Source organism: Amblyomma americanum, chromosome 1 (genome assembly GCF_052857255.1).
Source record: "Amblyomma americanum isolate KBUSLIRL-KWMA chromosome 1, ASM5285725v1, whole genome shotgun sequence".
In the NCBI taxonomy this organism is placed as follows: Eukaryota; Metazoa; Arthropoda; class Arachnida; order Ixodida; family Ixodidae; genus Amblyomma; species Amblyomma americanum.
In genome coordinates, this window is record NC_135497.1 from 276,538,582 (window position 1) to 276,565,148 (window position 26,567).

The window sequence follows — 26,567 nt, forward strand, 5'->3', positions numbered from 1 at the left end:
GTTGGGGGCCCCGCTCTCGCCGCCATGGATCCATTAGGGATGCGCGCCGCCTGCCGCTCTGGTCTGCGGTTATTCCTAGCTTCGCCCTGCTCCGCCTCTAGCCAGGAATGCCGCGCCGGAGCGCAAAGTATATTGACGAACACGTGTTCGATTTGGGGGGGGGGGGGGGAGGTTTCGGCTAGAAACGTAGCTCCACCACGACCAGTCGGTCGTAGGGCACCTGGACGGCAGTCGCTCGATGAGAGCGCGCCTGTTGACGCTTCAGGTCCGTGCTGCTGGGGGCGCTGGTGCAACAGCCATGCTTTGTGGCGCCTGGCATATGAATGGTGGGCACTGCCTGCACTCTCCAGCGCTTAGGCACTGTGCGTACAGGTGCACAACCGCCTGGGCGCGAACGTCGGTGCGTCTCGTGGTGTTCGCTGGCCTCACCAGGGGAAGCGGCGCTTTCTGGCGTGCTCTCTCATTCCTCCCACCTTGCGCAGCCGAATGATATGAGAAGGCGACCACGTTCACTGATGGCACCCGGCTTCAAACGAAGACGGACGCCCGTGCTCTACAGCCGCGTTCGCGCCGTTTAGCTAGCTAGCGCGTCATAAACTTGCGGCCGCGGCGGAGATGCTTTGAGCACGCATCCTTATCGCGCGCTGGCAGCCGAAGCACGCGAACGGGCATCCGGCGCTTTTCCGGACATTCCGCGTGGCTGGGCGGGCTCTAGGTCACGCACGTATAGTTCACAGTTTAGCGCCCGATTGCCTCAGGTTGGGGCAAGAAGAGCGCGCTCCGAAGAATGCCCGGTTCACCGGCGGCGACGGGGCTTCCGCGAACCCGTGCCGCTGCAACAGCCGGGGTAATTACTTCGCCCGCCCCGCACTCAGGGCGGAAGATCGATGGGGGAGGGGGGCTGCGGGAATTGTTTCTCTCGAGGTTGTAGCCGAGAGCGAACGCACAATAGTACTGCCGTTCCAACGTCCGTTCACCGCGGCTCGCGACAGGCTCTGTTGCGCAGCGCGAATGTCGGGTTTGCCCGTGGCCCCGTCCGATTCTCATGTCGCGGCCTGAGGCGTCGCGTTAGTGCGGCGCTCCGAGAAGGTGACCGTGGACGTGCTCGGCATTCGGCAATCCACGTAGGCGTCCGTGGTTGCGTCTCTGTTTCTGCGCAGATTCGATAACAGTCGGCGTGCGCTCGGCTCTCCCTGCTGGTCTCAATCGGCGTCGGTAGGATCGAAGGTTAGCTTGTTCTCGTCGGCGTACGGTGGGGCCTGCACCGGTCGCGTGCTGCGGTTATTCCTTTGCGCCTTTTCCCTCGCGTCGGGCTCGTATACCTTTGTTCGCAGAGGCTTCAGTGGGAGCCGTTCGAAGACGTCGCTCGATTTCTCGCAGTCGGCTCTGTCCATTGCGGAACGAATGCGAGCTTTTGATTCGCGCCGCACTGAAGTGGTTCGAAGGGAACGAAAGATGTGAATGCCCGTAAAATGGAACGGTTCGCGCCAGTCGAGAGTCGAGCCTGCGCTTCAGCGCACGGTGCACGCGTGCAACTGACGGGCACTGCGGGCCCGACGCACACAAGGACAGCGCGGAAGGCGACTCCGTGAGGCTGCTGTGCCGGTCCTTGGGCTGCAGTGGCACCTCAAGGACGGCGTTGGCCGCCGCTCCCCCACCGCGGGCTTCGTCTGTCAAACGGCGGGCGGCGTGTCGTACGCTGCGCGCCCGCTCGATTAGTCCCGAGTCGCACTTCTCGGGCAAAGCACCCCCCGCCGGCTTTTCCGGGTGCGTGCGCGGCCCTCGCGCCTTTGTTTCGGTTTCCTCGCTGGACGTTGTGTCCGCAGCATGCAGGGGTGCACGGACGGCGTCTTCTTTCGAGCCGAAGAGGTTGCAAGCCCGGAGCTGTTCGCGGTCGCTGGGGTCTGCCCACCAGCGCAGTCCCTGTCTTCAGCGTCTCCAGTGCGTGCGTTGGCGGTGGCCGTTATGCGGCGCCCGAGTGCCCGTTTCCCACCGCTGTGGCAGTCACCCGCGACGGAAATTCACTCGGCGGGGCCCGGAGGGGGGGAAACGAATCCGCCACGCCCGCCATTGATTGCGTTTCACGAAGCGCGCTTTTCTGGCTCGACACGGGCTGGAAGTGGGTCGAACGCGATTGAAATTCACCGCACGGCGCAGTCGTGAAAAGTAAGCAGCTCGCATATGCATTCTGCGCTTTCGCGAGCGGCTCTAACACTCTAGAATTGGGCAACGGAATATATAAAAAAAAATCGTTTAGCGCTCTTTTGATTGAGCCCTTCCGCTCTGGCAGTTCGTCTGACTGGATTAACGCAGTTGCAATTAAATTGCGTTGATCAGCGAGCGAGCGATATCGGCTGCTTGTGCTCGCCAGCGTTTCCTTGGGCGCAACTCCTTCGCCCCCTTCGTCAGTCGTGCGGGTCCAGCGTGGTGTGCGTGGATGGCCCTCGCGAGTTTTTTCGGGCGCGGATATAAATTGGCGGCGCGCGATGAAAGCCGTCTGTCGTCGGGGCCGTCGGTTCGTTGCACGGTGCCGGACAATGGCGTCCCTCTCCCCGCCTGCGACCGCGCGTGTCTCCGAAGCGAAGACGTGGCCGTCTGGGAAAAGGGCCGGGTGGACGGCCGGCGCGCCGTGACTCGTGCGGCCGTGAGCCTAATCGAAAGCGCGACTGAGACTTATGCGTCCCGAAGGCCCCCCTCCTCCTCCTCCCGCCGTGCATGCGCTGCGGGCCAAACGAACCCGCGATCATATTGGTTCGGCGGTGTGCTGTTGCGGAAACAAAAGGAGGGGCCGCCGATTTGGAACTGACGCGGCCGAGACTCGTCCCCTTTCCCCGGCGGCGAAGGCTGCGGCCAAAGCGGGTCACGCCCCCGTTAGAATCCGGTGAATCATCGGCCAAGTGCAGTGCGCTGCTGTGGCGCCGTGCCGCGGACGAACAAGCAAACAGCAGCATTGATTTTTTTTTGCCATCATAGATTATTGCAGTATTCGTCAGGTCCGTCTAAGCCAATAGCGGGACTACGTTTCTGTCGTGGAGGAATTGAATGTGGGCGGAGCTACACTGCAGACTTGTATCCGACTATAGTGCTTTTGTGTTCTTTTTAATTTGGATAATACTACTACTACTACTACTACTACTACTACTACTACTACTAATAATAATAATAATAATAATAATAATGACTGCGTCTTTTGTTTCCAAACCATGAGCTTATTAATCCCGCTCCTTTGGCGTCGGCATACCAAAGGACCGTCCTTGCAGATGCTGTAAAACTACAGACCTCATTTTCTCGGGCAGATGAGGTGAGAGTAGCCTAGCAGTCACTAAGTGGCGCCTTGGAATTTGCACCACGGCCACCGTCTGCGAGCTGTGTACATAGTGAGCTGCACATTGCCGACTCGCCAAAGCAGTCTTGGTGCTGCTGCCGAGGATGATGTTTTGCTACGTCCCTTCGTAGCGGTATGTGGAGGGCGGCTGACCGCAGCGCTCCCCAGCGGCCCCGCCTGGCGTCGCCCGTCTCGGTGGTGACGCTTCCTCTTGGCCGAGGGTCATCGCCGCCGACGGGACGCGTCCTTCGCCGTCCGCGGCGTCATCCCGCCTCGAAGTGCGCACCGCGAGGGACGGATTGAAAGAAAGCCCATTGGAATGAGCGGCAGCATTACGGAACGCCCGTTCTTGCCGACGTGACATCACCGACGGCGCTAGTGCTAGCGAGTAGGCACGCCGTCGGCAACTAACTGTTAGTGCTTCACTGTCGTGCCAGTTCATTCGTACACGAGCGAGGCGTTCTCTCTCGCGTAACGCTGGCGAAAACCTGGATGGGGCCGATAGACGTATTGAGCAGGAGGTCACGCCCTTCAGAGAGATCCGTTCGAAAATGGGCAAAGATTCAACGACTGCTGCTCAGTCACATCTTCGCCAACCACCCCAGGGTCCACCACATCCATTATTCGGGGCTCCCATTTTCGAAAAAGAAGAAAAAAACTCAGTACACACATGGCGCAGGAGGCATTAGGCGCGTGCCTTGTGCGAACGCATCTATTCCGGACAATTTCCCCGAAGGGAGCGCGCTTCTTGCGACGACAAGCGCGTGGTACAGATCGCGCAGCGCGCGTCTTCCAGAAAACGATCGCGTAAAATTCCCCGGACTGAAGGGCTCGCTCGCTTCGCAGATGCGTTTCCAGAAACTCGCGGTGGGTGACCGCAGCGGTGGCCCAGTGGATTGAGCACCCGCCTCGCATGCGGGAGGTGCTGGGATTGATGCCCAGTGCCAGCGGGTGCTCAGCGGTGATACAGTGGGTACAAGCTTTCGCCTGGTCTGGTGCTCGACTTATTCAGGGTGAAATGCATGGGAAATTGGCCCCTGACCCCACCTTAAGAGGGAAAATACCTTGCGCCATGGCGCTCCATGGCCACAGATGCCCTTGCGCCATAAAAAAATTCACAATTATCAAACTCGCGAATTTTTTTTTTATGGCGCAAGGGAATCTGGGACGAGAGAGCGCCATGGCACAAGGTATTTTCCTGCTTAAGGTGGGGTCAGGGGCCCATTTCCCAAGCATTTCACCCTAAAGAAGACGAGCACCAGGCCAGGCGAAATTTGTACCCGTTGTGTCACCGGTGGGTACAATTATCATACTCGTACCCGCCGCGGCGGCTCAGTGGTTAGGAACTCGGCTACGCTAAGGCTCCAGTGTGCTGTGCGATGTCAGTGCACGTTAAAGATCCCCAGGCGGTCGAAATTATTCCGGAGCCCTCCAATACGGCACCTCCTTCCTTCTTTCAATCCCTGCTTTGTTCCTTCCCTTACGGCGCGGTTCAGGTGTCCAACGATATATGAGACAGATAATGCGCATTTCCTTTTCCCAAAAACTAATTATTTATTTATTTATATTCTCTGTGGCGCGCGCCGCTCGTGTTGCGCGGACGTGAAGCTCAGCTAGCTCCGAGGAGAGGGCGTTCATACGGCGCGCCCGACCGCCTTGCCGCTCGAGTGAGGCGCACAAGCTGATGCGGGCCGCCGGACGGTTGGCCGCAGTCATACGTGGCTCCGGCTGGAGAGGAGTGCGCGTCTCGGCGACGCTGCTCTACGGACGCGTCCAAGCGCTGTTGTTGCCTCCGGTGCGTCGGTTTTTGTGCTCGCGGCCAGTGGCGCTCGGACGGGCGTGGCTTGACCAGGGGAGCCCGGTTCCAGCGTGCGCGGGGATACTGCGCAGTGCTGTCGGTCGGGAAGCACTGACGCAAAGAACACGTGGCTTGTGGGCAGTCTCACTCACTTGACGGCACAAGTGCGCGGATAGAATCGGTTGCCTGAAAACAACAACGGAAATAAGTTTTCAGTTTGTTGTGGACGGTGAGCCTCTATACGTCTCGAAGTTCCTTGGCTACTATTCATAACACACCCTGTTAACGTTCGCTGCCGTGGGGGTGTTGCGTAATCTCTAGGGAGATAAAGTGGTTCGGGCTCACGAGCGATTCAGCTGCAACCGGGCTGAGATAGGCGCGATATGCGCGGCTGCCTCTCGAATCGCGGCTAATCGAGGAGCGACAGCACGTGCCCAGCTTCTGCATGGGACCGCGCTAATTGGAGCGGGCCAGGTGTATTGGTGGACTCTTGAATGGGCCAACGTTCACCAATGGGACGCTGCTACGCGAGCACGTAGGTGCGATGTTTCCCGGTTATTTCGTGGCATCGATTGGTATTCTAGCTGAGATCAAAAAGAGGGAATGACAGGCATTGGGAGAGCATGTAATGCGGATAGCCGACGGTCCCTTAGGGTAACGGAGTGATTTCAAGGGGTGCCAAACGTAACAGGGTCGGCAGGTGGGTGGATGAGATTAGGAAGTTGGCACAGGGTTAACTTGAGGTGAATGGGAGGGGCCTCTTTGTCTTGCAGTGGACGTATTTGGGCTGATGGTGAAGGTGACGCATTCTGACGTTACAAGTGAGCAGCCTTCTGTAAAGGGGCTTTGTCTATAGTCTTTCCGAGTCGCACCGCCCGTTCTCGGAGAGACTTCAGAGGTTCGGTTGACACCGTCGTGGCGCGAACGTAGGCTGAAGGCGCAACGAATGCAGTTCACGAAGGTTCCCTCGTCGTCACCGCAGCATCAGGCGTTTTGCTTTACGTCTTCAGCAGCGCCCTTCTAGCGAGCCAAGCTGGGAGCTTGTGCACATTCCCGTACGGTATACGTTATTGGGCATGCAACGACAATGATAGCATGTAATACCACTACAGGGAATTAAGGACAGCCCAGTGGCCTATCACCTTCTGTTCTGCAGCCATGCACTCGGTCACAATTTTTCCTTCATACGTCCACTCGGTCACAATTTTTCCTTCATACGTCACGTATGATGTTAGCGCTCTGTCATTTCTGAATGCTGAAAGCCATCCACCACGTGGTGGCAGCCAGGGGAAGTAAAGAGCTCGTCCCGAATTACTGGTAATGTGTGTGGAAGTATAGCTCGTCGACTGGACCGCTTTCAGTTGGCAGTGTTTGGCTCTCGCCCCGTGAAGCAAATGTTTTAGCGGCGTCGCTGTGAAGTCTATCCGTTCTTACTCCGATAGTTTCCGGCGTGTGTGTACCGAGCGCGACCGCCATTTCCGCGCGCGTGCTCGCGCATATCTTATCCACTGATTTGTGCCGTAACCTTACTCACGTTGGGCCGGCCTACACAACACGCATAGCACGACGATCGCCGCGCGCATCCGCGGGGAGAGTGGGAACATGCGAAGGAGAACATGGCGGCCGCCCCTCCACCTGTGTGTGTGCGCCTCCCGAGCGCGCCCGATAACAGGTCCTGCGCGCGAAACCGGTTCAGGGCGCCCCGCATGTTGCCCGTGGCACGCGCGCGTCCCTCTGCGGCCGGCGTCGTGGAGCGGCCGCCGGAACACAACGGGTCGCCGGGGCGAAAGTTTCCGCCGACTGGGCCTCGGCGCAGCCGGCACGCTTTTGTTTCGCGATCCGCTGCTTCCGCGTTGTAGCATCCAGACCTTCTCTGCGCTCTATCGGGAAGTTGCTCGCTGCCCCGAAAATCCTCGCTTTTACGGGTCACGTTGAAATAATCTCCGAAGGTCTCAGCGCCGGGCGCGACCTCCCTCGGGCAGGCGAGGGCGTCTCCCGAATGGCTCTGCCGCATCGCGACCGGTCTGTGTCCTCGTGCGGGGTTCCCGCGAAGGGCTCATGCTTACTTGCCCAAGCATTTCCGCCCGCCGTGCGTCAGCCACGGTTCGGCCGGCTTTCGGCGTCGATGGCAATCACGCGCGGAACGTTGCGAAACGGCAGACGCGCAGTGCGCCCGGGAAGTGGCGCGCCCAGGGTCCCCGGGCAACCATTGTTCTCGCGGTGGATGTTTGCCACGCGCAATGCCGGATTCGCCAATGAATCGGCGCGGGTGCTAATGCCGCCCGATAAAGCCGTCAGGGACGACGGCGATCTGGCGCATGGTTTCCGACAGCCGTCGGCGGCCTCGATGATGGACGTCGCCGGTATGCGGGCACCGCGGTTGACACCCGAACGCGGAGAGTCCCGGGGCGACGCTCCCATTGTCGCTCGGGCAGTTTACGAGGCTGTTTGTCAGCGGAGGCTTCCTCTTCTCACGGCGCCGCCGGAAAACGCCGAGGGCGCTTGTGGGCATCGGACCAGCGGCTGCTTATTTCGTGCACCATATTCCATGAAGCTCGGCAGCCGTGAAGCTGACGCCGGACCTGTAATGCGAGGCAAGCCACAGCGTTGACTATGCTTGCAGTGCCGCCGCGGCCAAAGAGCTTGCCGCTGGCAACCAGTCTATATTAGACCGGGGCAGGGAAGTAGAGGTCGGGGGCACGTAGACCGAGAGACCCAGCTCTCAGGTCGCCAGGCACACAGGGGGGCGCTCGGGGTATAGCACCACGGATGAGGTGTTTTCTTTTGGCCCTAAGATCTGCAGCGAAAGATGTGCTCCACTTGACGTAGCCTGTGAGAATAGGTGCTTGCGTTGTCGCAAGTCTGCTTGTTCATGAGCGTGCTGTGCGCACCGAGCCACTCGGCAACCGTGAACTATAACCGAGCCGCTGTTAGCGGACTATATGCGAAGCACCGAACTACGGTTGACCGGCGGTGATGCTCGTTCGTCGCACCTGGCGTTTCCGAATGCGCTTCTGTATTTTAATGCCGCTGTGCAACGGAGCTGCTGACTGTTTTTCGCCCGTCACTTGAGCGCCGAGGCATCGGGCGGCGCAGCTCGAGCGTCGGGGCTCTGCGCGTAGTAGTAAAAACTCCATAAACAAAAGGTGGCTTGCGCGAGGATTCTGTGCGTGGCCCGTGCATCTTCCGCTTTTTGCTGCCAAGGTGGCGCCGCTGCGCTAAGCGCGGGAGGCGCTGCCCGGTCTGCGGGATCGCACTGACCGGCGCTCCCCTCTCGTTGCAGGGCCCATGAACTCTGCACCTGGAGCCTGAGCGTGCTGGGCGGCCATGGCGCCCGCCAAGAACGCGTCTTCGAGCGCGGCCAGCCTGGCGCACAGCATGATGATGCCGCGGTGCACCATGTCCATCACGCGAACCAAGGGACTGCTCAACATGCCGGGCCAGAACAACTGCTTCCTCAACAGCGCCGTGCAGGTATTGGGCGTTACTATTGCATGCAGTTGTTTCGGTGGCGTTTGTACACGTGGCCCTGCGCCAGTGTCCATCCTCTGCATGGGTTGCGACTGCTTGCGTCCATCGCTGGAGACCACACGTGCGAGCGGTCGTCAGGCGCCGCTCTGTGTCGGTCTGGGCGACCGAACGTAAGCGGTCGTAACCAGAATGGGGCGGCGACTTGTCGCCAAAAGTGTCTGTCCGTCAGCAGCAATATAGGGTCACGAGCTGCACGCGGGCCCAGCAGGGCGAATTCGGTTCGTGCCGCACGCCAGTGCCGTCGGCCCTCGGAGCAACGGCGTGCTGCACGGAACCTGCTGCGCTTGATTAAGCACCCCAAGTGGCCGCTGGGGCCGTGCTCCCAATATGAGCCTCACTGCGTAACGAGCCTGAGGGGAAACCGCGCAACCAAAAAGAAAGCTCGCAGCCGTCTTCCCCCCCCCGCGCGTGCCTCAAATTGGAAGGCGCAGACGCCAAGAACCGGCTCCCAGTTGGACATCTGATCCGGTGACGTCAGTGAACCCAGTAGGAGAACCTGTTCTGGGAGGCTGTCCCGTAGTGCGCTCAGAGGCAGCGCTACGATGGTGGGGCAGCGGCTCGCGCTGGTGACTCCATGGGTCCAAAGGTCGAGGCCCTGTTCAGTTTTGGAACACTTGTTGTGTGCCTAGAGGCCGGGCTGAAATAGCGCAGTGAGGCAGTTGGAACCGATGATCGATGACGGGCGAACGGAACGGGTATTGAAGGCAAAACATTGCTGCTATCTGCTAGTGCGTAGATGTCAAGCATGCATGCGTACATGTGAATAACGGCAGCGACAATAGTGAGTCGGTGCGACCTCCCCATTCTCCTCTCCGCTTGAAAACATTTCAGTGCGCAGTTGTGAGCCCGAAATTAGAAGATGGCGCGCTGTGCAAGAGGTGTCTTAATGCTGGGTATTGCTCACTGACAGAGTGGCGTCATATGATGTCCCAAACTTGCGTCGAAACGGGTAGCAAGCTCTGGAAGTTCCTGAATATGAACTTGTGAAGGAAACAGGTTGTCCGAAGTGCAAAGACAGCAGGGCATGACGTTCTGACTGCGTCACTACATAGTCAACTGATTTAACCTTCCTTTCCTTGTTTTTTTTTTGTCCACCGACGCAGTCTTCTTGTTTACACTTACTGATGTGAAATGACCACTTGAGATACACTGAGTGGCCATTTGCATTTATGCCGGGTATGTGTAAATGCAAGCTGTCGACAGCTTGGCAAGCAGTGTGCAGCAGGCGTTATTCCGCATATATGGTCAGTTGGCTAACAGCAGAAGGAAAATGGGCTCGCAGGTACGTGAGGCCATTTTGGTAGTTGTGCACAATATGCCGAACACGTATCTCACGTCTACTTAGGGGTAGCAGCAGCTTTATTTTAAGAACTGGGTGTAGACTTAAGTCGCACCGCTATTGTTCGTGTGAAGGCCACCTTGCGCCATCAATTGAGCGCAACAGTAACACTTAGCAAAGCGCTCAGTGGCGAGAAAATGCGCGAACTCCGGTGTTTGAGCACCGCGCGGAAATCGCTTTGGAATAGTTGGAACTAGTGATATGTGTTAAGCGCACTGTTTGTCAAATTTCTTTCTAAATACCATGTTAAAACCTGAAAGTTCCCTCTACTCGTTCACTATACGACGCACTCCTTCCGCAAGCGCCCGTCACTGCAATGAGCTGACTTGTCGTTTTGACCAGTCTCACGCTTATCCATGCGGAATGAGAGGTCTTTCCCTGACCCGCTTGCGAGCGCGCGGCGATCGCAGGCTAACGTCTAATTAGTCGGGGCCCTATCATGCAATTGGACACCCGTTGCGCACTCGCACGCACGCCTAATTGCGTGGAAGGCGTAAAACATTGCCTGGCCGTCTTCGCAGGCGGTCGGGCGAACCATTGAAGGAGCGCGTGAACGGGCTGCCAAGAATGTTCCCGCACTTCCCCCCGCCGGCACTAAAAATGCAGAGCCTCGCATTTACTCGCGCCATTATCGCGTTTTCTCTCTTTGGAGCGCTGCACACGTCTGTCGTACGCGCATGCACGCCTGCCAAGGTTGTGCGGCAGCCGCGAGGCGCCTCGTCTTTGGCACTCGATTGTTTGAGGAGTCCGCTGATCAGAACGCAGGCGTTTTCATTCAAGCCCCTCTGATAACCGTTTATATAGCTGATGCTGGCAACGCGCTTGCGTCTATGAATGCCTTGGACACAGTAGTTGGCATAGGCAGTCGAACGACGCTCACCGTGCAGTGTCAGCAACGGATGGACGGTTTTTGACAAATAACTAACTTGAGGCTTATTGGTTTCGGCCAAGGGTACGCATCCTCTGCGAGTCGCTACAGGAGCGAATCGAGTAATTGATCGCTGTTGCGCCTGTACTGCGCCCGGCGCTGTCGGTTAAACCCCGTCGGCTCTATCGCGAGCTTAGTTCAGACCGCCCGGCCCCCTTCGTCAGGTCTTCGCGTGATACGGCCGCCTCCGCAAGCACCGCTTTCCAGCGGTTGTGCTGCGGTTCAGGCGAAGCCATGTGGCTTCTGAACGCGCCCAATACCGCAGCGAAAGCGCACGATTGGGGCCTGCCCTTCTCCAAGCAGCGTCGCTTCGCGCATCCTGCCTTCCTCGCGCCGACCCACTGGCAGGACGGCGGTCCCCACCTGTCGCCCCGTGTGTCTCGCCCTCCTCCTTCGAGACGCCCGCCGGAAGCCGGGAGGGTTCTTTAAAGGGCCGAACGGTGCGCGTCTTGCGAGAAGAAAGCGGCCGTCTGCACCGCCGGCTCCCTTCCCACGGAGCGCGCACTCGCGCAGCTGTTCCCCGCCGCCAGCATCGGGCGAGCAAAGAGAAAAAAAAAGGCCTCTCCGTGCGTTTCGTGTTCACCGTGGCTCACGGCCGTCTGCCTAGAAAAGGAGAAGACGTCGAAAAAAGGCCGACCATCACTGCATTGAGCACCCACCGTGGAGCCGCCTAGATCGACTGCTCACGTTTTGTACCTCGGCGCAGATGTCGCTCGGTTCCACGCCGGGATCTGGTACTGAAGGAAGCACGCGGAGCGTAGTCCGAAGCGTCCGGCACCATTTGCGCGCTTCAGCAATGAACAGAATACCAGCTACAGGGCACTTGTAGCCTTGACCGGATCAAACGCGCTGCTTGTCGTGTCTGCGTGTGCTGCTAAGAATGCAGGGAGAGAGACGCTGACCAGGCGGCTGTTGGCTTTCGTGTACGTTAGCCGCTGCCGACCCCCCTCTCCGCCTACCGCAGCCCCCAAAATCACGAAGATATTGAGTATCTGCGCGAGCGGGAATGTCTGAAGAAGTGTGCCGGTTGCACGACCATCCGTTTTTAGCCAGGCCGCCGCGAGGGCGGCGGAGCCTCTGCACTTATCTGACTCCGACCCGCGAAGCGTTCCAGAGACAGCGTCCGTGGCGCCGTAAAGACTAGTGACCCTTGAAGCCACATAGGCGCGATCAGTTCGAGACTTTCGCGTGCTCTTTCAGTGTCCTGAGCCCGCACACTAAGAAACCACAGAATGCCGGCGTGCGTGAAGTCTACGAAATTCAAGCGCTCCTTAGCATTTCATGGCAGCGGAGTAGGCCTGTCACGCGCGCCTGCTGGCGCCAGGACTGTCATCCTACGGTCGGCCGCCGCGTAGGCGGCCATCCATCACGCTCAGGGCCGCCGCTTGCAGCGCAAGCTGGCCAACCGGCCAGCGCCACGCGTCAGCAGGCGTCCCCTAGAAGGAGCCAGAAGCACGCCGAAAGACTACCTATGTGCAGGAAGGCGCAAGCAACACGCGTTGGCACGGATTAAGCACCGTCCCGTTGCAGCTTCCCTTATTGCCGCTTATTTTGCAGCTCAGGGTGCAACGGTTGGTCAGTGACAGAAAAGCGCAACTTGTAGCCCCAGCGAATTCCCCCGGACTCAAAACTTCTGATGCCTGGAGCAATAATGCTTGAGATATTTTCGTCCAACCAGACGGAATTGGAGTACCTAAAAATAGAACTTCTTCAAACTCTGCCCGTTTCCTCGAAGCCGTTCGCGCAGTATGGTGACAACATTCAAATCACTAGTCGAGGGCTATCCTCCGAACTGTGCTATCAAGAATTGCAACAGATAAAAGACTAACTGGAGAGCCAAGGCGGCATTCTACAGACTGTTTCACTTGTGATGTTGAAATAAATGTTGGCACTAGTTTACATTCGCTACCGCGGTCTGTCATTTACAACTGCGTAACATTGCCTTGGTTACATGACAGCGCCGTGCCGCCCGAGACAGGCGCATTGATCGTCAGGAGACGAGGCTTCTGCGGCCACATGGTCTACAACTGAAATGTCGGAGATGCTTTCGCATCTCGGCGTCCAGAGAGCACGCTCCAAGATGGCGGCGGAGACGCGGCCGGCCGTTCTTCCCCAACAGCGCCGACTGCATGGTGGGAGGAGAAGGGCGGAAAACAGGTCCGCCGCCAGCAGGTTGCTCCTTTTCTGTTGGCTGCTTCCTTGAGAGAGGAAAGAAGGCGCCGTCCCTCCCTCTCCGGCAGCGGCGTGGCTTCTTGGAGAGGAGGTCTATGGCGCGGAGCGGGATTCAGGCAACTCAGGTCTGAGGTGACCGACGACGGCTTACCGCAACGAGGGACCGTCTACCAAATGCTCCATGACTCGACGCCCTGAGTCTTGGTCTGGCCCGGCTGCCTGGCGGCTCAGTTCGCGATCCGCAGATGATGCAGGAGCTAGTGTCGAGTTCTCCGCGCGCAGTGCTAACGAATCTTCATCGATCTTTGGAACAAAACAAAAATCAAATGGCCACTACATAGACAGTCGCTTTCTTCCTTCACTGAGCGATAGCATGGTTGGGCACAGCCAGTGACCTGTATGGTTTGAAAACACTAAAATTACTATGCTTGCAAAATCCGTCCATTGCAGCTATGTAGTACGTGCAGAGTGTCGCAAAGGAATACACATCCTAGGTCTCTGCTGGTTTTGCAGCCGCGTTAAAGTTCAGCAGCCAGCTGACTACATCTGCGTCAGAGCTCCGTTCTCTGTCACGGCCGCAGGGCGGCGAGTGACTGGGCCTCGGGGGCCTGCCAGGCGTGACTGCGGAAGCTAGGTTAGGTGGTCTCGGACCCACCTGCGCGCACGGAGCGTGAAACGCGCGGCCATGCGCCGCCGGAGCGGCTGTCATGCACAGGAAGGGGGAGGGCCACGAAAAGCCATTTCGAGCACCGCACTCGTGAATCGCGGCACAGCCGGCAAAAAGTGGCCGCCCTGCACCTCACGTCCGATGACGGTCGTCGGGCGGGTGGAAACAGGCGCGCTTCCTCTGGCCAGATTGAGACATCAGACGCTCGCTCCTCCTTTCCCGCGGCTGGCTCGTCTCTGGTGGTCTCGGCGCTCTGTCCAGCCAGCTCCGGGGGTCTTATTACCGGACGAGGATGATTAAGCAGGACGCGGCGGTGGAGGGAATCGCTGTGTGGCTGATCCACTGGAGCCGCGTTGACCGACACCGCATAGATTGCTGGAAGGGCCTTAGCGGAGGGCAGCCTGTTCTATTACGGCATTAAGCGATTTTGAGTTCTCTGCCAGCGTGATTCACTTAGTGACGTCATGTCTGGAGTCGATGCTGCGCGTATGGCTGCACACTCACTCGCATGGGCCCGTAAGTGTACCGGCACGCAAGTTCTCCCGCGAATGCAATCTGCATGTTTGCCATTGCTGTGAATTCGCCTCTCTCCCCCTCCTAAAAATCCATTACTTTATCGCGCACATTCAAGTTTACAAGCAAATTTTCAAGTTTACAAACTTACACGCAGGAGCATGCAGCTTCTGTGAACGAGCAATATGTTTTGCTTGTTTTATTCCTGTTGTTACCCAGTTTTTTTACTTAAACGTTGGCGCTAATAATAATAATAATAATAATTGGTTTTTGGGGAAAGGAAATGGCGCAGTATCTGTCTCATATATCGTTGGACACCTGAACCGCGCGCGCTGTAAGGGAAGGTGCTAAAGAGAGAATGAAAGAAGAGCGGAAGAAAGAGGTGCCGTAGTGGAGGGCTCCGGAATAATTTCGACCACCTGGGGATCTTTAACGTGCACTGGTGGCACTCTGAATAAACTCTATCAGTTGTAAGTCAGCGCTGTCTAGTCTCTTCCCCCATCCTTGTGCAGGTGCGCTGGCATTTATATAAGATAACTTATGTACGCCTTATCATACCAGTATAATTCGATTGTCCAGCTGCTACTTTAGCGATAGGGTTTAGGAACTTAGCTAATATATTTCATACAGGGTGTTTCACCGAAGACTGAGTAATTTTTAAAAAGTTTTTTTAATTAAAAGACTTTTTTTCGCCACAGTATTGTCACCCGTAGTAGCCACAAGAAAACAGCTGAGACATGGTAGTCAAGTTAAAAAGTTAGTTTGATTTTTTAATGAGCTGCTACAGTTAGGCTCCTTGTTTTTCTTGAGGTTTGTAGCTCGCCATTGCTGATAGCCATACCAGCTTTTAGATTTTCGACAACGTGATTCTCGTGGGAGCTACAGAGCAAGGCATAGGCTGTTTTAACGGGCCGAACCGAAGCTATTTCTAGCAGAGCATGCCATGCCTAGAGTTAATATATAGGCAAAGGTTACTCTAGCCATGTCTGCCAGCGCGCGCCGCCTGGTGGCAAGCGCGTCGCTTGCTCTTTTTCGTAGCACGCGCTGCCGCCGCGTCCAGTCAATGCCCTGTTCCAGCCCGGCCGTGGAGTGTCAACGGGGAGAGAGCATGCCACACCCGCCACCGGGTGACGCACGTTGGTAGGCGTGGCTGCATGCTCTGTTCTGCTCCTGGGTTTCGGTTTCGCGCATGAAAATGGCCCATGGCGGTTTTGAAAATCTAAAAACTGGCACGGACGTCAGTGATAGAAAGCTATAAACCTCAAGATAAATAAGGAGCCTAACTGTAATAGTTAAGTGAATTATTAGGTTTCAGTTAATAAATTTCATAATTAACTAACACGTCTAATCTGTTTTCTTTTGGCCACCGCTGGTGACAAACACTAGCGAAAAAACCGCTGCTTTAACTAAAAAATGTTTTAAAAAAATTAACGGTTTTGAGGTGAAACTGTATATAATTCTATGCATGCGGCTCAATAATTCATGTGTTTCTTTATTGTAGCTGTTTTTTTTCATTTGATGTGAAGCCTAGCTAGACATAGTATACGTATTAGCGTAATGGCAGGTGCGCGCCTTACCTTGCTCTTGATGAGTGCGCACCATCCCAGACAACACCAAACATCCTGAAGACGTCCTGAAATGGTCAGACCGTCCTCAGCCCAAACAGGGCATTGAGTACCTGATTGCATGATGGCTAACTGCACTCATGAGAATGTCCTCAGTTTGTACTTTGCTGGACGACTCGAGGATGAAAATTCCTCAGATGTCCGACAATTGTCCTATTGCATGACAATACTTTGGAATTGAATGTAGATCAAACCAGCGTTATCTCCGTGGATCGCTTTAACATGTGGATCGCAAATTATGATTGATAAGCACAGCTCATTTGAACCCTGCCGGTCGTGGTTTGAACTGGGCGTGCTCTGAGCACACCACCTGCTGCACATGCGGCCAAAAACAGGTGCATGAAGAAAATGTTCGGCCGCACGGTGGCTCGGCTCTTTGTGCGACGTGTGTGCGGTTCCTGGATATAATGTCGCAACTGCCCGAGGCTAAACTGGGAACTGCTGTGCAGCTCGTGGAACAGCTCTGAGCACAGAGACTACGGCAATCGGAATTTATAGTGCGCGCATGCACAGCTAGATCGTTAGTGCAGCGCTCGCTTCCAAGTGCGAGTCAGTACATGACAAGGTGCTTCAAGTAAATCAAATCAAATCAAATCGTTTTATTTTCACCAGATATTTACTGGTTGGAGCACCTGGGCTAAGAGCTGCTCGAGGCAGCTTGATGAGGCCCAGGTGACCATTACAAGGTAGGGCGTGGTGAATCTGAAAACACTACAGTGTAGACACCAGAATGATTTTGTACCCCGAGAAATCTGCAGGTCTTTTATTAATGCGATAGCCTTTAGACTATCTCCTAACAAAAAATTTCTGCTTCTCCGTAACGAAATTCTCTGATGTCATCAGGGTCACGTGACCCCATTAGGCCACTTGAAATTACACTAGAAAAGATTGAAATTCCCCACAGAATTATCTGGTTGGTTAAGATAGGTCACGTGACCTTCCCACCGTTGCCAAATTCAGTTTTCACCTGTCCACCGTGGCGCTGCGCATGAACCGTACGGAAGCTCGGGAAGAGCGACCTGTATCTCGCCAGCCCCACTGGTGGCTTGGGAGAAGCCAGTGAGAAGCTTGGGAAGAGCAACCTGTGTCTCGCCAGCCCCACTGGTGGCCTGTGAGAAGCCAGTCAGGCCACCTGCCGGGGGGGCGCCACTGTGCCAGTAATGGTATGTGGACATGAATGCGATTGAGACGGTCGTGACGTCAACAGCACCGCATGACCACCAATGGACCAATCACAGGGCCCCGCCAAATTTGAAAATCTGAGGACCCCCAAAATTTGGACGTTGGCCCAGCCCCAAAAATTCCAAAGGACCCCAAAATTTTGAAAGTAGGCTCACCCCAGAAAACAGGTTAGGGTGGATCGGTGTGTCAGGTTAGTAGAATCTCATATGCCTTTGAACATTCTATAAGGTGATGACTCATGCATACCATATAAAGGCAATGGAACCGGTTCCAACCGGTGTTTTGTAGAGAAAATCGCAAGTACATTACACACTCATTAGACATTAGAGAACTTTAGACTAAATGCTGTCACATTTTCTTCTTTCAGATTGCAGTTAAGAGGTCCCCCAAGTATTTTGCAACTTTGGATAATTCAGATTGATTTCATGTCCTGACTCCTGACAAAGTCAAAATAACCGAAGCTGGCTATACTGCAATATGAACCTCTGACATTTCTCTTTCATGCGGCAAATGCGAATCGTCCACATCTAAAGCAGGCAATGCACTGAAATCGTTAATTAAATCATCTTGTAGCAGTGAACTTTGGCTATGTAGTGGAATAATTAATAGTTTAACCGCCACATTCATTTATACCAGTAGTGATAGTGTCACTGCACCTTAACAGGCTGTTAAAACCATGACTGGCTTTGTCAAAACTTAAATGGTCTCTGACTGTGCAAAATGGCGCATAATTGGGAATGAATGTGCCCCGTTTGCATGTAGGCACAGATGCCGGCACAAGCTTTCAGAACACGGAAAGGTGAAAAAGTTTATTTTGCAGCTTGAATACGTGACCTGATAGTTTTCAATTTCATGGCTGCAAACGTGTTGAATTTTGACTGCTATAGTGCATTCCAGTTAATTTCTTTTTTGATACTTGAGTTTGTCGGTGGAGTTCTGCATGAGGCTATATGGGGAGGAGGCTAAGACATGTTCCTGTGCTGACGAACCAATTACTACTGCGTATTTGTTGGTGCAAAAATCTAAAAGCATATCTTCTTGGGATGTCATAATGTTCACCACTATGCTTGGGGTATTTGTCAGCAGGCCAACAAGTCTGCTGATTGTTTATTTGTTTGCTTGCTTGTTTAAATTATACCCTCCTGTTCCCGTAGACCTTTCCGTAGATGGTCTCTCATTTTTACCATTTACTTCACTCAATTATACATATGATGTAGGTCACATAAAAAAAAAGACATAAGAAATCAATGATGATGGTTGTGATTTTTTATGATGCAAGGGCATCTGGGTCCAAAGAGCACCATGGCACAATTTTTCTTTTCTTAAGGTGGGGTTAAAGAACCATTTCCCAAGCATTTCACCCTAAAGAAGTCAAGCAGCAGGCCAGGGCAAAGTTTGTACCGATTGTATCACCGGTGGCCGTGGGTACCCGGTGGCACTGGGGATTGAACTCCGCACGGCGGGTGCTCAAACCACTAAGCCACTGCTGCGGTAACAGGCGTAAGAAATTATGACAGACAGAACTACTTTATCCATCCCGCTTTCTTGCTTACACTGGGGAGGAGATGCAAGAAGGACAGAAATATTAAAGAAAGGTGGAAAGGGAGTGCATAATGTGAAAAAAAAAATAAACTATGGGGACGCTTAAGTCATGTCAAGAGTGAAGTGTGATTGCATTACATTTCACATTTGTCGCAGCTTCTGTTGCAACTTCTGCGTCTGTTTGCACCAGTTCCTTTGCAATTGTCAGTCCATGAACTGCCATAATTGGAGTGCTAGCTGGTTATGCTGTGACGGTGCTGATATTTGCATATATCATTTTTTCTGATTTTCGATTTCTTTTTCTTTCTTTTTACATTCTCCAATCAGCGAATTTCATGGCACCGGACGGCCCTAGGTTGCACATGACATGAACACTTTGCTAAGTTGCTGTCTAGAAACTAGGTTGCTTGCAACCCGGTGGGCAGGTTGTGATGTCAAAGGTCACATGATCTATCTATCTTGACCATTCATTAATTTAGTTACCACCTGCCATGGTGGGCAGGTTGTGATGATGTCACAAGGTCACGTGACCTATCTTGACCAACCAGGGTGGCCCATCAGGGCAGGTTGTGATGACATCACAAGTTAACGTGGCCTCTCTCAACCAATCAGTGGATTTCATGACATCAGACGACAAATTTTGCTCCTGATGTGAACTCTAATGCAATCACATTAATAAATAAACCAGCCCAGAAAACTAGAATTCACAACTGGAGGGGCTACCCTGGTTGCAGACTGACTGTGACCCCACAACAGTGCCTAGCACATACAGGCCATCATGGTCACGATGCACTTCCAAATTTCGTGGTGTTGTCAGGATTTTGCTGATCACATGAAGTGTCTGCTTATTGCACTACACCATTCTAAAGGCCATGGGCAACACCATCCAGCTATTGTGTTTGCCGCCTTGCCGTGACATAGCTGTTTTGAGTGGAGTACGTTGCTTATGGGTCTCGAAAGAGTCTCGTTGTGAAAAAGAGCTCGAGACTGCAAGAACAAGATCTATTTTTTTTTGTGGCCAGTTTTGCCGTGTGGCTCTCCTTACAACATGTCGTGCCATTGTTTTTGCAGGTCTTATGGCACTTGGACATATTCAGAAGAAGCTTTAGAGACCTAAGTGGGCACATCTGCATGACTGACTCTTGCATCTTCTGTGCCTTGAAGGTGAGTCCATATATGAGCGGTGTGAAATTAAGTGTGTGCAATGTACATAATCCCAGGCTTGTATTTCTCATGAAACTGGGCATCATGACACAGTGTGTGATTGCAAGACGTATGTACAGTTTGGAGCTATACTGTGACTACCATGACAGTTATGAACAAAATATAGCGTTTCACTTCACCGCCTCCCCTGTCCTTTCTTGTTATCGCTCCCCTCTATACTTCTCCTTGTTATCCTCTCCCTTTTCCTTTCACCTCCGCTGGCTGAAGCTTGGGTGCTTAAGATATTAGATAGCAATTGCTGCGGTTGGCACCATTCTTTTCCTTCACTTTTTTCTTTTTAATTTTTAATAAACCACCTACTTCACCTGCGCATGTTGACTGAAATTGAGAGCTGCACTACATTGGTTGCATTCATAAGTGCAGGCTGCACGTTTCAGTTCTAGGCTGCCTACTCGAGTTGATATGAAATTTATTATTTTTTGTCAGTGTTCATATGCAGACCTTGTTACAGTGAACTGATAACCATGCTTGGGCAAGCTTTCCTTCATATCTGTGCATATGCATGTTTTTAATGCTGTAGTGAAATGTCACCTGTTGAAGAAGGTCAGCTATCTTAACTACTGTGCACTTCATTAGCTGCTGCTTAAAGTTTCGCACACCTGCCTGTGCCTGTGGTCTTTTTGGTTGTGTGAGTGAAACAAATGGAAAAGAGGTTCTTATCTGCAATGAAGTGTTGTGTAATGCAGTCATAATTATAGACCAGAATTTGCAGGTACAGCCTGTACACTAAGTTCATACTGAATGTAAGAGCTGTGCTTGCAAGTTCTTGAGCATTGTGGTGGTGACGTGCGGTGTAGATAAATTTTCAAGGGGATGACGTGTATCGCACAAGGTTTTTTTTTTCTTCATGAAGATGTGTAAGTTCTGAGCCCAAGATTAACATAAAAACTGAACCTTTGTATTCTTAAACATTTTGCTTTTAAAGAACCTTTTGGAATGGTGTTGATGCAATTGCTGTGTGTTTTTGCCTGGCAGTCCTGATCACACATAAATGAAACAGATTTATCAGGTGCTGTGGTGGTGCATCTGTAATTCAAGAACTTGCCTCCCGGTGGGCTCTGAAACTCCACTAGGATGTGTGGAGGAAGTCTCAAACGTCCCTGGGATGTCCAAGGGAGTTTAAGTGCCCATTGGGTAGTTTTCATGTTAACTGTCGTATAGTAGCAGCACTTCATTTTAAGCAAGTTTACCAGTCTAGCTGGCGTGTTGAACATGTTGCTTGTTTAGTATATGTTGAGTATGTATTCTCAGACAGACTTGTCATGCTCGTTGCAGGAACTCTTTGCCCAGTTTCAGTACAGCCAAGAGTCTGCCCTCCCACCTGACGCTCTACGTCGGGCATTGGCAGAGACCTTCTTTGACCAGAGGAGATTTCAGTTGGGGTTTATGGATGATGCTGCCGAGTGCTTTGTAAGTTTATAACCTGAGTCATGTAAAATCTTCTGAGGTGTTAACAGTGAATTATGGCTGAAAAAAGAAACGAGTGCAAGTTTTGAGCGTTTAGTTTTATTAGTTATCATACAGCTTTTTTGTTCGCATACAGCCACATTTTGCATACAGCGACAGCTTTATGAGATACATCCTTATGGGTTAGCTTGCCAGTCTGATTGCAAAGCTGCAGGGCCTCCTAGTGGTTGGGCTGCGAATCATTGAGCAAGGAGCGATGGAGGCCTGTTGACTGTGCAAGCTAAGCTACTATTACTTTCACGTGAAGAGGGAGAGTGGAAAGAAAAAAAAGAAAAAAAAGAAAGGAGAATACAGACATGTGTCACACCCACTGTACGTTCCAAATTGATGATGAACACTGCATACAAGCCAACATACCCGAAGCCCCATTTGAGTTGTGAAAATGTTCTAGTGCATCTGTGCTGCAAATGTACAATGCGCATAAGTTGCAGTTTACTCAAGGTGCAGAAGTCTGAAGTTTACTTTATCAACTGCATTAGTCTATAACAGAGGTTCTCAAATTGAGTTCTGTGGAGCCCTTGGTTTTTGTTTCAGATAGTTCTCGGATTCCTTGATCACCTAAATCCATGCATTCCTCAACCTCCTCTTTCCCTTACCCATTTAATTTTTTGAATGACCATACTGTAATTGCTTATATAGCAGACTATTTCATTGTATAGCTAGTCATTTTTATTAAATTTGGCCATATCTTTTTTTTGAAGGGGTGTGCATCTACATGCTTTTCTTTACATGCGTGTGAGGCAAAAAAGGATGGAAGCCAACACATGCCGGGTTCTGCAGCATTTTTTGAAAGCCATTGAGGTTTTCTAATGATAATGGGATTGAGAACCTCTGGTTAATCAGTTCACCATGGCAACAGTGGCACTACGAACACGGAGACCAAAGAGTATTGCGAAGGGGCTTGCTGTGCTGTAAAACATTAGCTAGTGGCAGCTATATCCATTCTTAACCTGGCAGCATGGAACCCCGAAAAGATTTACAGTGATTCTAGGACAGGCGAGCTCTGTGCACACATAGGGAGTCTGTTATGAAGCATAGCCTCAGGATGGAGGCTAAGCATCATGCACCAGTTGCCACACCTTTCATGATGTCTCAAGGAAGCTTCCATGCCAGTTTGCGAAGTGGGCTCAAAAGAGTTGCGTAGCTGTCGCTATGCAGCATCTGATGTATCGTTCAAGGAGTTCCTAATTTTTATGTGTTTACTCTTGATATCTCGGAGTGCCTGAGGCTGTTTATGTTGCTTCTCTTTTCTAGGAAAATATTCTGCAACGTATTCACTTCCACATTGCAAGCCAGGAAGTTGAAGACATGTGTAGTGTTGGACACTGCATTCCTCACCAGAAGTTTGCTATGACACTAGTTGAACAGGTAAATGTGTGCAGCGTGGCGTTTAGGCAATATTTACTCGTCTCTTTTAGAAAGGCACCCTTATTTACTCACTTGGTTTTGGTTCCAGACTGTGTGTCATATCTGTGGTGCATCTTCTGAGCCACTGCCATTCACTCAGATGGTTCACTATGTCTCAGCCTCTGCCTTATGGTAGGATATAATTAAATGATCATGCACGTGTTTTCTTTTTATGCATGCCTTCAAAACTTTACTTCTTAAAGTTTTAATTTTCTGTTATTTCAGCTTGCAAGCATCAATTGTACATAGTAAGGAGCAAAAGCCGGCGTCCTTTGGGGAGCTGCTTAGACGGGCCGGAGGAATGGGCGACATCAGAGACTGCCCGGTAAGAGACACAATTGCATAGTATCCTTGCTGCCCCTGGTTTTGTTAATGTCACTGTAAAGTATGTTGAGTGTAGTGCATGTCAGTCATTTGCTGCATTAATTCTTCTTTATTTTTTTAACTATAGAGCTCCTGTGGTGCCAAAATCCAGATATGCAAGACCCTCATGAACAGACCTGACATAGGTAACAGCTATGCTTTGTGTCGAGCAGTTTGCATTGGTTTGCATGACCGTAAACTTTTCTGTTACTTGAGGTGCTTTTCACAGTTAATGCCTGTGCCAAAAAACTTTATGCATTTTTTTCTATTCTCTTACAGTGAGCCTTGGTCTGGTCTGGGACTCCGAGAGGCCAAGCGTAGAGCACATTGTAGATGTTCTTGATAGCATTGGGATGACTGTAAATATGGATGAGGTAAAGTGTGATGTAATGAATATCATCTTTTGTCATGTTTGCAATGCAAAACAAATGAAATATGGTGGAGAACATGTGCATTTCCAATAGGATGCAACAGGTTACAAAAACTAAGGTGCAGTGTGAGCACAAAAAAATTGTCTTTATATATTTGCCTACCTCTTCAAAATTATGCATAGGAAATAAAATTTTGTTCTTAAAACCAGTGGTTCATTAAGTGGAATTAAAATTCTGACACTGCAGTTGTTTGATTTCTTAGGAGTTGTGGTTGTGACTGTTAGCAACAGTGAATTTTAGCAATTTATTAAAAATTTAATACATTGATTGACCCCCTTTGCACTGTGGCCTGAAAATTTACATCCTGTTTTATAAAATGCTTGTGTGTGTCAGCTTAATTTTTCTGGAAGCCTTGTTTGTTTCACTCAACATTTTTCATCGTCATCTTGAAGGGGTACTGAGGACAATTCGACTTTTCAATAGATTGCCGCATTCTGATGATGAAGATGCTACCTTCACTGAAAGCTAATCTTTTATGAGCTAGAAAAGGCCAAAATGTGAAATACAGGTATTTCTCCTGTGGCCATTTTCACAAGCAAACTGTGACGTCAGCGCCTTTTTTTAGGTGGATTTGTGAGGCTTGGCCACACTGTCTTTCACTTCTGATTGGGGATCACTAATAGCAGCAATAGCAGCTTATAAATAGCAGCAATTGTGGCCAGTTGAATGGCTTCTAGAAAGCAAATGGTTTCTATTTGGAACCAACGGTAACATGATAAGGTCTTATATTTCCCATTCTATTCAAAGGAAATGAGAACAGTGTTTCCATTTGGAGCCAAACTAAAATTTAAATGCATGACGGAAGCCAACAGTCACCGAAACATAGGACTGTTGGCTTCCGTCGTCATAATGAGCCACTCTTTTGCCGTTCCCTTCTCTGCTAAAATTTAAATGGTTGTTCAGGGGTTATTTGTTTGTCAGCATTTAAGTTCATAGCAATAGGGGGCTTACTTGGCACTATGATGCCAGCTGAAACCAGATGGAGTCAAATTGCACTCTGCATTCAGAGTTACTACCACTCATTGCAGTGGCAAATTTCAACCTTGCATGCTTCCAGCTCGAGCCATTTTTGCTCAGTGCAATATTCTGGGTAGGGACTACTTGTTGACCATATGTGTCATTGTACCATATTTTGATCCAAAAGTGACAACACTAAGAAAACATATTTAAAGCACCAGTATCAGTATCAGCTGTAAAGAGGCAAGCAAAGTTTTTCTATGAGTGTACCATTCTTGGTAGAGTGATGTGGGGAATGTTAGCATTGAATTTTATGGTGAGGTAAGTGACCATGCTGAAGTGTCAGGTGCAAGGCGTTGTGCAATATTGGCCAAATATATATATATATATATATATATATATATATATATATATATATATATATATATATATATATATATATATATATATATATAGTGATTATTTATTTAAAATAACAAAAAGGAAGGTAAAAGATGTTTGCTCACCCCGGCATCTGCCATCACTAATCGGCGGCACCTGAGCTGGGGTAGCGGAAATATAGGATAGCAGGCAGTTTGAAGAAGTGAAACAAAAGAGGTGAGGGGATAGCAGGAAAGAGAGGCCAAACGAGCTGAAAAGCAATTTTTATAACTGGAGCCATTCCAGGAATCTGCTCAGATGGCACCTTTTCAACTAGGACCAACTCAGTTGTAACTTATAACCGAAACCATTGCTTAGTTATGGTTATTTTATTTGGGAATAGTGCAATCAAACACAATTTGGTGTATGATTTCCAGCTCATTTTCATCTTGTCTGCTTTAACAACATTAACATTTGTACACTTCTTTTTCATTTTCCAGATGTTTCACAAAGTTGTGGACAGCAGATGGGCTAGCACAGTGACTCACAACCTTGTTGGCCTAGTGACATACTATGGAAAACATTACTCTACTTTTTTCTTCCACACCAAACTATGTGTGTGGATATACTTTGACGATGCCACCGTGAGAGAGGCAAGTCTAAAGGACCATTACTTAATTTGTGTTGTAGAAACTCTAAACTTTGCTCAGAGTAAATCTTCTGTTTACGTGCAAAATTAAGTTAAGGATGCCACCTTCTAAGTTGACTTTCATTCTACTTGTAAACTGTGCATGAAGAAACTCTGAGTGTGCTGAACTCTGACTGCACCTAGAACTTTGGTCAATTTAGTGATCAAAATATAATATGGGTTTTATTTCCATTTTGCAGTAGATGATTTATGCTGCTACATTTTGGAGAGCCATACACTTATGTTCATTGTCCTTAACAAATTTTACTGTTATACTACAAGAACAAGAATATCTTGGTTAATCAGGCTGTGTGTCTAGCATACTTCACTATCTGCTGTCTGAATATTTTGGTCTTAACATTGTTCATTCAGGCTTTTATACAAGTCAGCTTACAGGTTGGAGAGTTATCTAAGCTTGCTAATTTAGATTACACTCTGGCTTTGTTTGGCCCAGTGTCAGCCTTGCTTTTTCTTGTTGTGTTGCATAAGGCTTTATGGCACATAAGCTGTTGAGGTTATCATGTGTTTTCTTGCGTTGTTGAATGAAGAGAATTATGTTTTGTATGTTGTCTCATTGGGTTTCAGTAATACCGATTTACTTATGAGATAAGCTGGCGGTGTAGTGACAAGTGGTGACCTGTGTAATTTGGTGAATCCTGGAGTAGGTAGTTTGAAATGGTTTTTTGCTGTTTTCTAGCCCTTTTAGTTCTCAATCAACCTGCAAGTAGTTGACATCTGGAAGTTAATGTTAGAAAGTGTTTGACCCGGAATTTGGCACAAGGGCCATGGCTAATACTGAGTGATAGCTAGTGGCCTTTCTTTTGGAAAACCTTTGTTAATATTGTCACCGATAAACGGCCGAAGCGCACAAACCAGGTTTAATTAGACGTGCTGGGCGTGCAAGACAGCAGAGAGCTCGAGCGAGGAAGGTGACAAAACCTCTAGCCCCTCGAGTACGCAAGGCATGGCAAGTCCCATCTAAAACAGTTCGGCTGCAGTATGGCGCCACTGGATTGATTGGTGCTGTGGCAATATGTACTGCTTCAAA

General features: G+C 51.0%; 1 protein-coding gene across 2 annotated transcripts in view; it reads left to right on the plus strand.

Moving 5' to 3' along the window:
- The window catches only part of ec (ubiquitin specific peptidase echinus), a 77,230-nt gene that overhangs the window by 26,677 nt on the left and 23,986 nt on the right, over nt 1–26,567 (plus strand). Inside the window, exons 1-10 of one of the 2 annotated variants that reach the window (XM_077649318.1) lie at nt 7,585–7,717; nt 8,407–8,597; nt 19,694–19,786; nt 21,122–21,256; nt 22,568–22,681; nt 22,770–22,852; nt 22,946–23,045; nt 23,172–23,229; nt 23,363–23,457; nt 25,332–25,484. In XM_077649318.1, coding sequence (XP_077505444.1) covers nt 8,451–8,597; nt 19,694–19,786; nt 21,122–21,256; nt 22,568–22,681; nt 22,770–22,852; nt 22,946–23,045; nt 23,172–23,229; nt 23,363–23,457; nt 25,332–25,484 — 978 coding nt within the window. In that variant the 5' untranslated portion in view covers nt 7,585–7,717; nt 8,407–8,450. Of the gene's footprint in view, nt 1–7,584; nt 7,718–8,406; nt 8,598–19,693; nt 19,787–21,121; nt 21,257–22,567; nt 22,682–22,769; nt 22,853–22,945; nt 23,046–23,171; nt 23,230–23,362; nt 23,458–25,331; nt 25,485–26,567 lie in introns of those variants that run through there. The other variant, XM_077649317.1, reaches the window with a different exon arrangement.